The sequence below is a fragment of the Pleurodeles waltl genome, chromosome 1_2 (assembly GCF_031143425.1).
Source record: "Pleurodeles waltl isolate 20211129_DDA chromosome 1_2, aPleWal1.hap1.20221129, whole genome shotgun sequence".
NCBI classification, from domain to species: Eukaryota; Metazoa; Chordata; class Amphibia; order Caudata; family Salamandridae; genus Pleurodeles; species Pleurodeles waltl.
In genome coordinates, this window is record NC_090437.1 from 673,829,023 (window position 1) to 673,847,908 (window position 18,886).

The window sequence follows — 18,886 nt, forward strand, 5'->3', positions numbered from 1 at the left end:
TTAATTGGAGAGTACCGGCACTTCTCAGAAACAAGCAGGTACTCTGATAGAGAGTACCTGCACTTCTATTTTTCCATTTAAAGCGCTGGTTGTGATTGAAGGCTGCTGGGGGAGGTACAGTGGAATGAACGTCCTGTGAAGTAGGTGCTGAGAGGGGAGGTACGGGGGCTCTAGTGGCGCTATTTATGGGGAGTTAGTATTGCAGGGATGTCCTGGAGGGTGGGGAGTGGTATGAGAGAGGGAAGTCTTGGAAGGAAAATTGTGATTTGACGGAGGTGGGGTGTTGGTGGGAGGTGCCACTGGTGAGGCAGACCTACGGCTCGGGGGAGCGGGGAGAGTAAGCACACTCCCGCTGCTTTAGGGAGCCACGCCGCACCCCCACACACTGGCCGGGCGCCGGTCCCTCTGCAGCCAATCAGCGACCCCGGCGAGGGGGGCGGGGCAGATCTTGCAGCCGGGGCGGGCTCGGCGCTGCTCACTCCACCTGCTGCAGGGCCGGCGCAGCCAGGAGCCGGACACAGGCAGCGGGACCACAGCTCGCTCAGCTCCACCAGAGTCCAGGCTGAGCCCGGCCTCGGCCCCCTCCCGCCGCCGGGATGATGATGATGTCGCTGAACAGCAAGCAGGCGTTCAGCATGCCCCCCGGCCTGCACGAGCCCAAGTACTCGGCCCTGCCCAGCTCTTCGGCAGCGCCCTCCGGGGGCTCCCCCAGCCTGAGCATCAGCCGCGCCGGCGCCGTCTCCGAGGCCATGAGGCGCTCCTGCCTACCTACCCCGCCGGTGAGTACTGAGGGAAGCCGCTCCCTTCGCCTCAGCGCAGTACCTGTGATCCTTCCATGTAGGTCCAGAGAAAGGTGTAAGCAGAAGGGACAAGACACGTTCTCCGCGAGGTCCCCATTATGTTCATTTCACTGGCACCTATTCACAGCTCCACTGCTTGGACCCACACATTCATCCCGACATCCGTGATGCCCCTTCACCGACACCTCCCTAGAACTACACAGTCACCAGGATATTCGTTGTGCCTCTTTCAGTTTCACTGGCACATCTCCAGAGATCACTGCTTGTACCCACACATTCTTACTGGCATCACATTATGGCAAATTACTGGCAGCTCTCCTGACCTCACCGGCTGTACCCGCACATTCATCCTGGCATCCCCTTACGGGAATTTACTGGCTGCTCTCCAGAGCTCACTGCTTGTACCCAAACATGCACCGGATATCCGTGAGACCTCCGTTCACTGGTACCTCTCAAGAGCTCACTTGTAGGCGTGTATTCAGTATCCTAAACCTATACCCCTACAGTACCCCTCTCTGGATGTCGCTTTCTTCTTGTAGGCATGCATTCAGTGACACTCTTAAATAGCTCCTCACTGCCACCTCTCCAGATCTCATGTAAGGTTTGTAGGCATACATTCTATGACACTCCCTCCATAGCCCTCAGTGCCACCTCTCCGGATCTCTTAATGCTTGTAGGCATGCATTGACATCCCCTCTATAGCCTTTCACTGCCACCTCTCCAGATCTCACGTAAAGGTTGTAGGCATTCATTCAGTAACACCCCCTCCATTGCCCTTCAGTGCCGCCTCTCCAGATCTCAATTTAGGCTTGTAGGCATGCATTCTGTGACACCCCCCCCCCCCCCCCCCAAAAGCCTTTCAGTGCCATCTCTCCAGATCTCACTTAAGGGTTGTAAGCATGCATTCGGTGACACCTCCCAATCCAGCGCTTCAGCGACCCCGCTCCAGAAATCACATACTGCCCGTAACCTTCCCATTTACCTCTTAAATAAATACCCTATGTCTCGAATCACTGCATGCAAAAATGATTGTAACTGTGCAAAAGAGACACATCATGCAACTTCACACATCCCTCAGACCCCCTTCACTGGCAGGTCTAGAGTGCCGGTAGAAGTACGTGTCCGATTTCTGCGTATCCTTGTTAAAGAGCCAATATCTCCAATTAACGCATGTCTGTAAAATAATGATTTATTCTGCGCTCCGTCGGTGACATAACTCTAGAGGTAGGCGTACGATTTCTACCTTTACCTTTATGGGGCGCTCAGCCCTGGCTGCGGGACGTTCCACCAAGAGGTAGTCGTTCACACGGCTAATTACCCCCTCCGCCTAATGCGTGTCTGACAGGAATTCTGCTGGTGCCAGTGAATGGGGCATTAAGTATTCAGGTGGCACATTTGCCAAATCTTTCCACGTTTGCTGGGAAGTCAACGTCGTGTCCGCAGTTATCCACAATATGTTGTTTTCTTCACTTTCTGAACACTACGTACCCTCCCTCGTTCAGGCCAAAAAAGAAAACGTGGCAGTGAATGTGACCTCCAGTAATTACCCGGACACCTTAAACCCCCTCCACCCGTTGGCACGGTTGTGGAAGTAAAGACGTAAGGTGTAAACGCTGTGTTTCCTTCTATCTTTGCCGGGGAAGTGGTGGTGTTTGCGACATTTCCACAATCCACCCCGTTGAGTCCGAGCATGTTAAAAAAAAGAAAGTGGTATGGTTCTGCCCATAAACCCCTCCGGTGGGCGCTGTCCAGACCAGATTTCCCGATTCTGCCCTTACAAATGTAGAACTCTGGGAAGGCTTTGTTTTCACCAGGTTTTATTTTACACTCGCGCGCTGTGTGATGAGCTGACAAAAACTACTCCCCCCCCCCCGCCATTCGTCTGCTCTTTCCATGCCTTGCTTTTTATGATCTCCAATCCTTGCTGGCATGCTCCCGTACTCTTGTCTGTACCAGCCGGCCAGTGGTAGTGGGTGCTTCCACCTGAACTGCTGTCAGAAACAAACGTCCTGGATCCAAGGCTACTCCGACCCCTCTACAGCTAAGTTATCTGTGGTGGTCTTATATACTGTGTATTCTAAAATCATGTTGGAGTCGCAACAACAATATATGAAAGGGGCTCCAAACCACGGTGCACAGTCCAGGTCTGTCTATTAGGGCACCCTACGTCATGCAGTGGGGTGCACTCGCAGGGTGAGTTACACAGTACAGTTCAACTCGGCCTATTAGAGCTCCTTTCAGAATACAGCCCACCAATACCGGTTTCATTGTACGTCATAGAAACCAATCAATCAATAAAGTTCAACCCTATCGTTGCACATCACAACAAAGCCCAAGTCTGCCTGTTTCCACACTTCTTAGAATACAGTCGGCTCTACTTATTAGATTTGATTTCGAAATGCAGTCAACATATTTTATTGTACTTCACAGAATAAAGTTCAACTCTTTATATCAAGGCATCTTCAGTTCAATTCTACCTGTTGGAGTACCTTACAAAATACAACCCGACTCTGCCTTTTATCGCACCTTAGAAAATACAGCCAAACGCTACCTATTATTGAATCTTACAAAATACAAATCATCTTTACCGATTATCGCACCTTACGGAATAGAGCCAAACTCTATAATTGCATCTCAGAGAATACATGCCAGCATTACCTTTCGTAAATACTGTCGAACTCTGTTCATCGTAACACCTTACAGAGTATAGTCCAATTCCACATTTTAGGGCACCTTACAGAATAATGTCCATTGCTGTCTTTCACGGCATCCTACAGAAGACAGTTCAACTCTAGCTATTAGGGCACGTTACAGAATACAGCCCACCTTACAGAATACATCCCGGAGCTGCTTGTTAGGGCACGTTGGATAATACAGTTCGACTCTATATATTACGGCACCTTGCTCTGCCTATCGCGGCACCTTAAACATTACAAAATACAGTCACCTGTTGGGCACCTTACAGAATACAACCCGGCACTACACATGTTGCACCTTTCAGAAATAGTTCAGCGCTACATATTACGGCTCCCTTGAGAGTACAATTCTACACTACCTGTTATAGACCTCGCAGAATAAAGTCCAACTCTGACATTACAGACACGAATACTTGTTATTGCACATTGCAGAATGCTGATTAACTAGGCAGACCACTGCACCTTACACCTGGCAACCCATTTCTACTTATCGCAATTTATGTAATACGGTTGAACTCTGCCCATTTTATAGCAATCTTGGATTATTTTAGAAACCTTACACTATAATCTTACAGAATACAGTGTAAGGGTGCTGCTACACGAATCCAGACAAACTCTACTCAGTAGCACACCTTGCAGGACACAATCAAACTCTACTTATTGTGACATTTCACATGTTCCAGCCCTGTTCTACCTATAGTTACACTTTCCTCAATAGACTCCAAATATATTTATTAGGACTCCTCGTATAATACAGTTACAGTCCAACTCTACCTATTGAGTTCCTAGACGAAATATGTTCCAAATCTACTTATTAATTGCACCTTAAACAAATTAGACCAACTCTACCTGTATTTGCGAGAGCACCTTACACAATACATCCAAAATCTAACTATGAGGGCACCTACTGCTAAGCATCCTGTTTTACATGGACCAAATCTTTCGGGGCACATTGCACCCTTTACTAACTTCACTCCTCCTACGTCCTCTCTGTAAGCACCTCAGCTGTGATTTTGCCTCTTTCCCTCCCCCATCTCTCTCTTAGAGTTCCCAAATGTTTGCAATGTGGGCTTCAAATCCCAGCCCCCTTATCTGCTTGATGATTTTTTCATACCTTTACAGCAAATCACCTCCATGCCTTCTCTCTGCCCCCTCTTCCTCTGCCCATCTTATGTATTCATCAGGTCTTTGCCTGTGGTATTAATTTTTATGACCTGGGATGCCGGCGTGCTCTGAGTTCTCGTCTCCTTTCCCGGACCCCTCTCGTGCCGCCTCTTCATTTTTTAACATTCTGCAAATGTTCGGGGAATTCCCCCGCTGACGAGTAATGTGTGCTTTCTACTTGCCCTTGCAGAGCAATATATTCGGCGGTCTGGACGAGAGTCTGCTGGCCCGCGCCGAGGCTCTGGCGGCTGTGGACATCGCCTCGCAGAGCAAGGGCCACCATCACAGCCACCACCACCACCAGCCGCCTCACCACCACCACCACCACAGCCCCTTCAAGCCGGACGCCACGTACCACACCATGAACACCATCCCCTGCACATCGGCCTCCTCCTCGGTGCCGAGCGCGCACCCTCCGGGTGTTCCGGCGCACCACCTTCCGCACCACTCGCACCACCCGCACCACCACCACCAGCCCCTGGAGGGCGAACTCATGGAGCACCTGAACCCGGGCCTGGCTGCGCTGGGCGCCATTTCCGGTCCGGACGGGGCGGCTGTAGGCACACCGTCTGCGGCGCATGCGCACCTGAGCGGCGGCGGCGTCATGAGCGCCATGCACCCGGCTGCGCTGGGCCTCGCGCACGCCGGTCTGCCATCGCACATGGGTTGCATGGCTGACGTCGACGCCGACCCGCGCGACCTCGAGGCCTTCGCCGAGCGCTTCAAGCAGCGACGCATCAAGCTGGGGGTCACGCAGGCCGACGTGGGGTCAGCGCTGGCCAACCTGAAGATCCCGGGCGTGGGCTCGCTTAGCCAGAGCACCATCTGCCGCTTCGAGTCGCTCACGCTGTCGCACAACAACATGATTGCGCTGAAGCCCATCCTGCAGGCCTGGCTGGAGGAGGCCGAGAAGGCGCACCGCGAGCGACTGGCCAAGCCCGAGCTGTTCAGCGGCGGCGCCGGCGGCGAGCGCAAGCGCAAGCGCACGTCCATCGCGGCGCCTGAGAAGCGCTCGCTCGAGGCCTACTTCGCCATCCAGCCGCGGCCCTCGTCCGAGAAGATCGCCGCCATCGCCGAGAAGCTGGACCTCAAGAAGAACGTGGTGCGGGTTTGGTTCTGCAACCAGAGGCAGAAGCAGAAGCGCATGAAGTACTCGGCCGGGATATAGCGCCCTGGCCGCGTGCTTATGATTCCTTTTGTGGGATATACTGGGCAAAACAGAGTGACATGTTTCTATGTACAAATACAAACATATCGGAACAGACATAAATACACCGACCAGTGGAACTAAGCAACAAACTGTGTCAGGCTAACAAGCCAAACACCAACCAAGCTCTACTTTTCTCTGGCTAGAAACTAGACACTGACTTATCTTCAGCCAGATCCCACCAACACGTTGTAAAAAGGATTGAAATCTTTGTTTATATTGTTTTTATAGGCTCGACGATACAGATTTAAATATTTATAAATATTTCTACGTGAGTACATTTGTGTACATATGTATATATATATAGATATTTATAAATACAATCAAAAACCATGTTAATCAAAATAGTGTCAACAAGCAAACACGCCGCTGATAAATCACGGGAACTCTTCGGTCAGAAACTAGGATCTAAATCCTGAAAAGCCAGCGCTGAACCGATATTAACGAAGTAAGGAATCTGTCAAGTAAGATGCCCTTTTTATTAATAAACTCGCCGCACTTATTGGGGATTAAACATTTACACATTAAATTATTTCGTTTCTACTTTCAATCATCAAAAGAAAACGAAGGCTGCAATTTTATTTCATGACACCTAATCGCAAATGAGGCATGTTGAGTGCTCCGATTGATATTGGGGTTTGATGCTGCTGCTGTTTTGTTTTTCCTGTTTACACTTCATATGCTATATACTTTATAGTGTTTATATCATATAGTTCAACGGCTCCTACCTAGAAACAGACATGTCGCTTCAATGAACGCTCGTGTTGAAACGCTTTTATTGAGCCTGCCAAGCAATCCCTTGTAAATTATTAATATCCCCTTCACAGCTCTGGCAATTTAATTTGGTCCATCTAATTAATCTGTCTATTTATTCCAAAACTAAAAGAAAACCAAACACTTGGAAAGTATAGACTGCTTTGGCGTGCTTTTCTGATATGTGTATTTGAACATGTCGGGAATTGTTTATTTGCAGCTGTATTAATCCACACACTACACGTGCATTTTTGTTCTGGCATGTCTGATTTGTTATTCTCGTCCCCGAAGAAGCCCTGTCTGCATTAGACTCCAGACTGTGGCGGATTATCCTGTTCGAGCTGGTGTTTACATCATTAAATATTTATTCGGGTAGTCCTAGAGTGCCCCCCGAAGATACAAGCCAGTTACTATGGGCACCAGTGGTGCACCTCTTTCTCCCCTATGGGCTGCTCTTGGCCCTGTGTATTTGCCCATAACCCACGCTCCCTCAAACGTCCTTTAAATGTTATTTGTTTACATTGTTTTTCACTTCCGCATTCGAGACCTGTTTACAAAAAAGACATTGTGCGATTCAAAAAAAGTAAAAAATATACAGTGTACACATCTTGTAAATTCACATTGTTTGGTACAATTCTTTTAGTACAATTATCGAAAGTGCCACATTTTTGGCATTCTTATGTATTGTAAATATTTCATCAAATATGACGCACACATAGATATATTCTTACAGATTTTTGATCTATTGCTGTCCTGGGACGATTTGAAGTCTCAACCCTTGTGTCTGATACGATGACGTCGTTTTGGTAAAATGGTTTATTTAAAAGAGTATTGTATTATGTTATTTATCATAGTGGTGGGCTGTCTTTTGTTGAACAGATGTTCATGTTTTACTGGCAACGTATGTCTGCTGTTCCTTTTTTCATTAAAAGATGGCATTGAACCTAAATTGTTTTTTTCCTAAAAATGTTATCACATGATTTTCGGAATTTTTGTTCATAAACTGAAAAGGTTGTAGTGACCATATCTTAGGTGGAATTTAATGCTGTATATATTGCGCGAAATGCAGTCGCAACAAAAAGCGAGATCTGATGCGCGCAAAAGAGCTTTTCCGAGCGCCAGAAATGATTATTTTTTTAGATGCCTAAGTTCCGGACACACGCTTGTCTCGCGAGAGCTCTGAAAATGCCAATCATATATGTTATGTGGGGCTGGAAATACTGGAATCCTGAAAATGTAATGCATATTTTAAACGTTATACTAAAAATGCAATAAGGTACATCTCTTCACCTCGTGAATTTATCCTGCAATGAGGAAGCATGCATATATGGATATAACTGTGTATAGACCACCCTGATATACGTGCCTAAGACATCTGGGAATGAGTGCAGGGCAGATACGTGAGTCCATATGAGCCGGAAACTCGTTTAATCCCTTAAAAAAATCATCCGTGGCTGATTTTGCTCATTTGTAAGTGCCTAGAAGCAGCAATCCTATCTGATCACGCCGCAATAACAATGATAATTCGTTTCGTATGTACTGTTTCATAACTCATTATCACCGCTTCTAAGCGCTGTAATTAACAGGTGTTATAATTGTAACCTCTCCCCAATGTATGGCATGCATTCAGGTGTGATGCTGGAGTTCCACCTCAAACACTCAGCAGGGTAACGGACTTACCCAACCAAGATTCCTAACCGGGCACATTAGCACCTCTCCCCCGCCCAACCATCATTCACCTCATCAGTGTCTTCCGGTGCGGCTCTAGTGCCAGAACCCGGGTGAAACAGGGACTTTGCTTCCAGACCCACAAACCCCGCCAGAGGGGCAGCAGTGAGTGCAAGGGGTGCAGGTGGCGTCTCTGGCCGCCCGCAATGGCTAATGGGCCTGAAAGAGGAGCAGACGCGCTTTGTCAAAGGATGGGGTACAGGACGTGCCCGCAGGGATCGTTGTGGGGACAAAAGACCCATCATTGCTCATTGCCCCCTTAACCTTGCCAAGGCAGCGAAGTCGCCACACGCTGCATCCACGCCTGTAACAGGGGTTGGTAGCTAAAACGCACAAAAACAAAACTCGACGGTCGCTGCAATTGAAATGTACCGTTTAAAAAATGTAATATAGTGTAATTTTATGAGTGAAGTTGCCTATAAGAAATATTGACTTGGCACGTTTTTGATGTAACACTTCCTCTGTGTTTTTAATACATGCTCACGGCCCACTGGTCAATAAACTCTAAAGTACCTTGGTAGTACCTAAAGCCATGGCGGCGCACAGAATGTGCTGCATGGTGTAAATCTCCGCAGTTGTTTTCGTCAGAATATTCTGACTGGAAGGCAGTTCCGACCCCTACGGTGCAGAAACCGTAAAACATGCTCGTGTTCGCAATTAATGCGAGAGCTCCGGAGACCGCCTGGCCAGTGTAGGGCGGCCCTGGGTGCTTTGGGGCTCGGTTTGGTTCAGCACGATTGACAAGGCTCGGTGCAGCATGTAGCTCCCACTGAAGCCTCCTCTGGGCTCCTGTCTGGCCTGCAGCTCTCACTTTTGGCTCCGGAGCCGCCCCTACCACGCTCAGCATTGTAGACACAGTTTATTACAGCCTGTGGCTCTCGCTGTTTCCTCTCTGGGGCTTGCTGCACAGCGGAGTCGACCAGGCTCGGGGTATGGCTGGTTATGAGCTCAGTTCAGCACCACGGACAGCGCGCAAATTCCGTAGGCTGAGCATCCCACTACTTTCGCTCTATCCGCACTGACCTGGTTCAGTACCACGGACAGGACTCCGGGTACCATTGCTTCTTCCAGATCTGCCACCTGGTTCAGCACCCTGGATAGGGTTCTGCGAGGACTGCACCCCCCACTGCTTCTCGCTGACCGGGTACAGGGCCGGGGATAAGGCTCTGTGCAGCCTGCGCCCCCCACTGCTTCCTCCAGATCCACCCTGACCCAGTTCGGCACCTTGGACACGGCTCTGAGCGGCCCGCAGCTCCCATTAGTTCCCTCTGAGGACTGCCGCATTGCAGAGCTCTGTTCACCCTAGGAGCCGTGTTCATAAGGTCCGGTGCAGCACAATGTGGACAGGGCTTCTCCAGGTATACAGCGCCCTATTTGCTCCCGAGTACTCGTGCACAACAGTGCCGTTCCCAAAACGTTGCACTTTGGACAGGGGTCTATCTGAGAGACCTGTTGCTCCCCCGTTCTCTCCCAATCGTGTATGCTAACGCGTCTCAGGAGTTGAGATCCAGATGTATACATCTAGCCTGCCGGCATTTTATGTATGTACATTGTAGTAGGTGTTGATATTAACCTGCACTGCACACACACTAAATACGTTATCATTGTATGTACATGCGATGTTTATATATGCCATATAGGTGCGCGAGGTGGGAGTTCAATATGCCCTTATTTTAACATCAAGTTTTGAGTATCAGGTTTTACTGCACCTCTGTATTACGCACGACGCCTGTTTCTTTTATTTAGTTGTGTACATATTTTGATGTATTCAAATCGGTTCTTTCATATTGGTGACAGCGCAGTTATAACAGCGAGATGTGTTGATGTCGTATTGTCACTTTGGTGGGCAACCTGCTATTACTGAATATAGACACAGCCCTGCGTGCTTCCTTGCCGCGTATATTCTTGTGGATGTCTTGGAAGGAACTGCACGATTCACTTTGCTTCTAGGCCCATATTTATACTTTTTTAGTGCCGCATTTGTGCCGCTTTTTGATGCAAAAGTGTAATACAATTGAATTTTGTAAGTTTGCGCCGCTTTTGCATCAAAAAATGATGCAAATGCGGCGCTAAACCGTATAAATATGGGCCCTAGGCCCATATTGATACTTTTTGACGCAAATCAGCGCTTGGTCAGATTTGCGTCAAAAAGTTTACCGCCGGCTAATGCCATTCCAACGCGCCAGCTGGGCACCTTATTTATGGAATGACGTTAGCCGGCGCTGTGGCCTGGTTTGCATCAAAATAAATGAAGGTAACGGGGCAGCAGAGGCGAAGGGGAGACTGGGGGTTGTGCCCAAAGAATTGTGCAAGTCAGGTTAGAGTCAAAAATATTTCCTCTAACCTGACTTGCGCCATTTTTTGACGCACAACCCCCATGGAAATGACTCCTGTCTTAGCAAAGACAGGAGTCATGTCCCCCTCAATGGCCATGCCCAGGGGACTTCTGTTCCCTGGGCACGGCCATTGGGAACAGTGGCATGTAAGGGGGGCCCAAGTTAGGCCCCCCTACACCACCAAAAAAAAATATATATATATATACTTACCTGCACTCACCATGGATGGGTCCCCCATCCATGGGTATCCTCCAGGGGTGGGCAAGGGTGGCAGGGGTTGCCCGTGGGTGCAGGGAAGGTCACCTGTGGACTGCTTCCATGGTCTCAGACCATGGAAATGAGCCCACATGTCCCTTAACGCCTGCCCTGACCCAGGCGTTAAAAAAAGGCGCAAATCTGGCTGGACGTCATGTTTTAAGGCCCGCCTCCTCCTGTGCATCACTTTGACGCCGGAGGATAAATAAGGCGCACCTGCCTTAGTCATTTTTTGCACGGGAACGCCTAACTTGCATGTCATTAGCGCAAGGTAGGTTTTCACATACAAAAAATGACTCAAACTCCATAACTTTGGCACTAGATGGGTCTGGCGTCAAAGTATAAATATGAAGTTAAGTTTGTGTAAAAAAAAAAGACACAAATCTGGCGCAAACAGAGTATAAATATGGGCCCTAGTGTTTTATGAGTGTCATAGTGACTGATTCAGTGCATGTGCCGCTGACGGACCCAGCCCGGTTTCATGCGGCCAGAATAACTCACCGAGGGCATCAAAGGACTGCAGAAATTTGGGTGAAGCAATAAGGCCGCAGACAGACTTTCCAGCAGATCTGACTCAATATTACTTCCCAGCGAAGTCTATAAAATGAGTACCACTGAATTTGGTGCTAGTAGTTATTAACTACTACATATTACAATTCATGGAAACCACAAGGCAGTGCGTTTAGGAACCCTCCTCCTACCTGTGACGCAATATTATACACAAACTCAAAACCAATTTGGTGAAGATTGGCATAGGTCTTACGATGCCAACATATGGACTCTATACAATGCTTGTAGGCAGTCAACCGTTTTAGTGGGTGGATGCTTCGAGGAGCCGGACAATCAGTTATTAGGAGGATATGTCGATTGTGCTATACGAATGACTGGAAGATTGATTCCAGAGGGTTAGAAGGACAAGTTGATTGCATAATTTAGATAATTATACTGTATCACGAGTAGATGCACAAAGGTGCGATTAATGTTTCTGGAATTCGTGGATAACCCCAATCATATGCAAAAGGGAAATTGATGAATGAATGAATGATGCTTTCTTGGTGTCTTAGTGGATGAGTCAGTTGTGTTTTAGGAAGCAGAGCTGGCCCAATGAATGGACGAACGAATCAAATGAATGACAGAACGATGGAGGAGTAGATGGATGAAATGATTACATTGTAGGAACGAGAGGACGATGAACGGGTGGATAAAATGACGATGAATAGTTGATTGTATTATAAGAACCAGAGATATTTTAATAGATGAAAGAAGGGAATCCGAATACTTCAAATGGGTTCAAGCAGGACCCCGCCAAGTGACTTTTTCCTGCACATCCTGGTATTGAGATATGGCGATGGGGATAGCAGTTTCAAATTTTTTTGCACTCAGCTAACAGGAAGATGCCTTCTTGGAAGTGGTGTACTTACAGGTGGGCCAGCTAGCGCCACTTCTCCTTGAGCAGTGAAATAACCTTGGGGTGGTTGTTCCAATGGCCGCTGTTGCTAAGGCCAGATTATCCCTCACAACATGAGGGTGACGGTCCGATTCGCCCAGTGCTTTGTCTCCATAACTTATTTTAAGAATTGGAGTGCCCGATAGTGCACACAGTTCTCTGAAGTTAAATGCAAGGAGTACAGGCCTTGCTACGCACGGATGACGTCATGTAGCCTGCGGCGACAGAGGCTGCAGGTTGGTGGCGGAATCTCACTGCACAGCAGCGCCTGCTGGTGTCCTGTATGCTAGCCTGCTCTCCTGTAAGTATCAGCTCCGGCCGGGCCCTACTGACAGAGGCCAACTCCAAGAAGCAGCCTTCTGTTCCTGGTGGACCGTGTCCTTGAACAACAAACGATGGTGTGCTACAGCCCTCTGACTAACAGCACGCTCTGGGGTGTGATGCACCAGACACGTCCACCACCAGGCTCAGAGCCGCACTACGTGCTAGGAGGGCTAGGGCTGTATCCACATTCACAGCTGCGCTGGGGCAGGACACAGAGAGCGGTTATGTTTCTAAAAACAAAACAAACATAAAATCACACTGGTGCACTCTTTTCCTGTTACCGCAACTGGCACATTCACCCATTCAGCTCCTAGATTGTGGAAGGCCCCTTGGATATAGTTTTGGGATTGAAGCGGAGATGCAAGGTCTGGGGTCACAGACAGTGCATATGTCAGTGCGGGGTTACAGCATTGCGGGGTGTCGCTAAGTGCAGCGGCTGATCTTTCGACAGATACATACTGGGAGAAGGGGAGCGATGGCGGACTGGTGAACTTTGCGCGCCAAGTAGAGGCCTCTTTCCAGGTGACTCTTCCCCTATCTGCCTCTCCGCGCCCATCTCTTTTTGTCTCTCTCCGCTAACTGTTCCCCTTGTACCCCTCTCTGTTTATATATTTTGCTCTGTCCAATTTTTGTCTCTCCGCTGCTGTCCTTTTACACCTCTATCCCCATCGCTCTCACACAATCACTTCCTCTTTCTCATACCCTCTCTCTCCCTCTTCTCTCTCCCCTTGTCCGTGCACCCCTGTATCTCCCTCTCTTACCACCTTCTCCCTACCTACCTCTCATTCTCGCCGTAAAGAGTCAGTTACAGTTAACGTGAAACTGACACCGGACGAGAGCGCGAGTCCACGGAGCTGAGGGGCTGCTCTCTAGTATAGCACGCGCGCTGCACTCACACGTGGTTCGGATCAAGTGGTCGTGAAAACGCCTGTGGTAAACGAGCTTGCTCGCGTGGATCACACAGGACAGGAGGTCAAAAAAGTGATTCCCCATTGTGTGGACGAACACACCAAAAACAGCTGAGTGCTAGCGTAGCTGCAAGGAGTTCTGGTGACCTTGAACTCCACCGACTCCATCACACGGCGTCATTCCGATCACATGTGACTGAATCAAGAGGACAAGCCCCCGAGCTACACCCTGCTGTCTCCGATCCCCATGTGGCAGCGTTCTCTCTCTGCAGGACCAGTCTCTGAGGAGCGGTGCACAGGAGTCACCGCCTCTCAGAGAGGCGCTGGGAAGGAATCAGCACACTCCGAGGCCAGTGATTATGGCTGGTAAATTACCACAAAGGCGGTAAGTGATTAGAGCCGGAAGGGCCTCTGGAGGAGGCCGTCCACCCTCGCGGGGCGGTAGGTGATTAGTGCTGGTCGCCCTCCTTGGCAGGGCGGCTTGTGCTTAGCGCTGGGCGGGCCTCCGGAGGCCGCCCAACCTAGCAGGGCGGTAAGTGATTAGTGATGGAGAGGCCTAGGCCACCCACCCTCGCAAGGTGACTATCGCGGGAGAGGTTTGTGGTGCTGCCTTCCGCCCCACCCTTGGCATAGATAGTCATTTGTCTACGGCCCTTAGCAGCGCTAACGGGTCCTGTCAGAGGCCTCTGCTCTAGGGCATCCCAGACACCCCTCGGGGACAGACAGGCCCACTGGCCAGAAAACCAGAGAATACAAACCCACCCCCTCAAAGTACTCGAATGTTCTCCCCTAAAACCAGTACTGAGTAAAGGAGGGTACCGTGACAGGAAGTGTAGTTCCTGTCACTTTCATCTCTGAATCAACATTGCCTCGTTGTGGCTGCACATCTCCCAGTGCTTGACACACCCTTCCCACAATGCACCGGGAGCACTATGTTTGTGATACCAGTGTTTTGATTTGTCTGGCGTTTTTCCTACAGACCGACATTTACACGGGGGGTATCTTCACAGACCTCTATTTTGATCACTTGCAAGCAGGCGGACGCTGTTTTTCCCAGCTCCAGTCTGGGGTGTTGATAAAAAATTAATGAAGGCTGGGCCCGGCGAAGAGCCGTGTCTGGGAGGGCTTGAATATTGTAGCTGTACATCAACGCCGCGCCGTCTCCCACACACCGTCGTCGTGTTCATCTTTTTAATGTTAATGTGAAATTCAGGGGTTCAGGCCGCTGACAGTGGCTTTACCGCCGGCCCCTCGGAGTGGGGCCCTGTTGTGTGTCGGTGCATTTCCGGGTTGTGGGATCCGCGCGGCTCACACATACATAGCTCGCTCTCCGATTGCACGCTCGTTAATAATAGATTGGTTTGCTGGGGTGCAGTGATTTCCTGCCCTGCCATTTTTTTTAAAATAGGGTTAATGCAATATTAATTGGCGGCAGCAGTTATAAGAATGCGCGGGTGTTTTTTTCAGGAGCAGATCGATGGGACCGAAGAGGGGAGAGCCGAGGAGAGCGGCTCCTGCAGGCCCGGCCTGGGCTGGAGGTGAGTGCGGACCGACGGCCGCGGAGGGCTCTGCGGACGGGGATGGGTCAGGGTAAGAAGGCTGAGGGAGAGAGTGAGAGAAGAGAGCTGGGGAGACAGACAAAGAGGAGAGAGAGAGAGATATGTTGCGAGAGATGGATAGAAAGAGCGAGTAAAAAGAGGGAACAAACGATGGAGAAAAGAGGGGGAGGAGGAGGGAAGGAGAGTGAGAACGATTAAGAGAAAGAAAGACACGAGCACGATGGAGAGAAGTTGAGAGAACAGAAGACTGAGAGGCAGTGAGAGGGAAGTAGAGCGAGGGAGTGAAAGGGAGAGCTGATGAGATGAGAAAAGGGAAGTGGGAGAGAGATGCGAGAAATGGCGGGGAAGGGGGGAGAGGAAGAGAGAAGAAAGGGGACAAGTCAGAGATGGGGCGAGGGAAAGATAAGGGGAGAGAAATAGAGACAGGGCAAAGAGAATCGAGCCAGACTCGATGGAAAGGTAGTGTAATGAAAGGAAAAAGGTTGTGAGAGGTGAAACCCGGCAGCGTGTGAGGGGGGAGATTAAGAGGTAGCTTAATTGAGAGGGAGAAATGCACAAAGAGGCGCTGGGGGAGGTGGCTACAAGAGAGACTGCCCGAAATAAACATGTGGAGAGCGAGGAAGAGAGATTGAGGGGGAGGAGTGACGAGAGAAGAGACAGCGACGGTCACCGGCAGGCCGGTGTCTTGTGAGACGCCGCTCTCAGACTCCCAGCCTTCCTGCAGGTCTCTTCTCCCCTCCACACCGCGAGGTCCTCGGCCAGGAGCCGGGGTCACCGCCTCCCCTGTGGTCACTTTCATTTCTTGGAGGCGACAAATCCAGTCTGGGTGGGAAGTTCAGAGTCCCCTTTAATATTGATAAATACAGGCAGAGGGGCCTATGAGGCCTTGGGGCGAGAATCTCCACAACCGGAAAACAAAACAAAAACAAAAAACACCTTCACTTTCCCCCCGAGACGGACATTAAATACCGGGCAGCACCTCAAATTGTGTTTCGCAGTATTTCATACCATTTCTACCAATGCTGTATAGTTTTAATTTGAAAATGAAGGCGTATTTGGTTATTTTAATTGTCAGGGCAGAGTTTGCAAACGTTAGCGTGGTTTAGGGGTTCCCACCGGCCCTCTGTTGACAATTTCCCTGGTCTTGTTTTTGCAGACTCTCTTCTTCAGAAACATCTGTAATGCGCAGTAACGATCTTGTTTGTAAACTTTTGTAAACACACCTGTCTACGGGGCAGGGAGGATTTCATTAACCATTATCTCTGCTGATGGGCACCTAGGGGGCTCGCGTGCCGCGGATCTGCCCGCACGCCAGCAGCGAGGCCTGCAGAGAGCCGCTTCCGCCAATCACCGGTGGCCTCGCAGGAAGGAGGAGCGAGGGTTTCAAGGTGCTGGGGAGAGGGACGCGGTGAAGTGTAAGGGTGGGAGACGAGTCAAGCATGCTGGAGCATGAGAGCCAGATTCACTGATGGGGCCCGGGTCACATGACGCAATTTCGAAAATAATATTTAAACCTACATCCCCAGAAAACATCATAGTGGTGCCGAAAACCCAGGATTGGGCGAGGATGTGATAGAAGACAGGTATTAACTATGTGCTCCGGTACTTAATGTGAGCCGGTGGTCACTCATTTTTTGGAAGTGGAATTTATTTTTCTTCATCCGATACTTCCCGAGACCGAAAGTGGGAAACGTGCAACGAGAAAGAAAGAGAAATACGTAAAACCCGTCATAAAGGGATAAAGCAGAACCCTGCAATAGGACGAGAAAGGGTCAGGGAGTGTCCGGAAGTGGGTTAAAGAGGCATGATGGTGACTCCAGGCCACGCAGCCTTGGTAGGCTGTGCGCCGCGGGCTTCTGAGCATAGCTTTGGGGACCTGCGCTTATTCTTCAACAAATTAAGCACTGATGTACGCTGTAATGTGCTTATATACTGGATGCCAGCTGTATTGTTTACTGTTCCTTGTTTAAGACTCAAAATAAAATATTTAAAAAAACGAGCCATTAGCCTCTAAATAAAATATTTATATTTAAGACTCTAAATAAAATCTTTTAAAAAAACGAGCCACTAGCAACTGTGTAAAAAAAGTCAGCAATGCTTTCCCTTTGGTCTTGAAAGCAATTATTAATCATTGAGGTTGTGATGGGTAGTCCGAACCCCTGTGATAACTGGCAAACATTCACACTTCTTCAAGACAAACAAGCTTAGTAAAAAGTTTACTGCCACCACATCGAGAGCACCCTCGGTCACGGCGTGTCCTTCAACCATCTCCTCTCCTGTGGTCTTGTTTTGTTGCAGGAGCGGAAGCAAATTGACTTGCAACTGAGATGATGAAAGGAAAACTTCGGGCTTGCCCCTCTGCTCCCTTGCAGGGCCCAGGGCTTTGGTGCGCTTCCATATTGCTGGGGCTCGAGCCCCAATGCCCCTCAAAAACGTTCCAGCTAAGGTCTGTTCAGCCAACCAGAGAGAGCCTACAGCGACAGTAAATAGTCGCGTGACTGATAGAAACAGCGACAGAGTGCAATCGAAAACATAAAGGCAGAGATGGAGTTGAAGAAAGAAATAGGGAAATACAATCTGAGTGAAGAAGAAAAGGAATGCAAGAAAACAAAAAAGTAAAAAATGAGGCAAGGCGAAAAAAATATCGAAGAAAGGACAGGCGGGGAAGAAAGAAGTTAAACATTTTCTAACGAAGAAAACAGAATACGTAAGGATAGAAGAATGGATACAGAAGGAAAAAAGGAAATAAACACGGAAGGAAAAATTAACAAGAGACACATTGAGAAAAAAAGAGGTAGCTGGCGAGAGAAACACGCGCGCTGCTCTTCTTTGCGGGAGATCCAATTTAAAAGGGAGACCAGCTGTTTCATGGGCAGACACCGCGAGTGCATTTCATGGACTCGCCCCCCCTTTCCTATTGAATAACGGCTAACTCCGCCTCGGGCACAGTGGAATTTATCAAATAATCCCACAGCGCAAGCTTCCTTTTTTGTTCGCCAAATACCACGAGACTCTCTTTCTTTTGAACGAATATATATTTGCCCGCGTCCCTTTCAGTCCCAGTCGGTGACCAGAGATGTCGACTTTGGAGCTGAGGAACCAGGGTTGAGTCTCGGCGCTGGCTCAACCTCCTTTGATTGTAGGCAAATCACTTCATTTTACTGTGCCTAAAAAATAAATTAATCTGATTTTATGTAACTTAACCCAGTGCTCACGAGAAGCTGTCCAGCCGAGTTCACACTATATAAAACTGAAAAAATCCAAAGAATCTATATCCCAAGGATCGTCACTCTGGGTGACAGCTGTTAAAGCACTGCGTAGTGACGGTGCGCGCATTGGAGCTATAACAGACGCGTCCATTAGAGCACCTGCCACTGGCGAAAGAGATGCTTGGGTACTGTAGACCTACGAAGGATGAACAGCTGCGAAGTGTGTCCCGTGCGTTGAAGGCGACAGAGGGCAACCTCGAGTAAGCGAAAGCATGTTCGCCCTACGTCACAGGTGATTTGGGTTACATTAATAACGGATACCCGCACTGCTCACAGTTGAGAAGACACTAGTAATAGTTTCATTTTCTCCACATGAACAATCATCGCGCAAACAAAAGTAAACAGCGAATACAAACAGAATATTGAATATAGAAACAGGGCCACTCCACAATAAAGGTACACACACATTTCATTGGGAACGTAAAAATAGGAAACGACAA

General features: G+C 49.0%; 1 protein-coding gene across 1 annotated transcript; it reads left to right on the forward strand.

The window, feature by feature from the left end:
* The first annotated feature begins 506 nt into the window (after positions 1-506).
* Positions 507-7,565, forward strand: POU4F2 (POU class 4 homeobox 2). The gene is made up of 2 exons (XM_069242621.1): positions 507-779; positions 4,851-7,565. Exons 1-2 carry the CDS (start codon positions 597-599, stop codon positions 5,826-5,828), a joined length of 1,161 nt encoding a protein of 386 aa, XP_069098722.1. The 5' UTR covers positions 507-596; the 3' UTR covers positions 5,829-7,565.
* The last annotated feature ends 11,321 nt before the right edge of the window (positions 7,566-18,886 follow it).

Excerpts from the sequence above, each read along its gene's own strand:
- POU4F2 (XM_069242621.1), top strand. The coding sequence starts at position 597 with ATGATGATGATGTCGCTGAACAGCAAGCAGGCGTTCAGCATGCCCCCC. Across the intron at positions 780-4,850 it reads CCTGCCTACCTACCCCGCCG|AGCAATATATTCGGCGGTCT; the intron begins GTGAGTACTGAG and ends TTGCCCTTGCAG.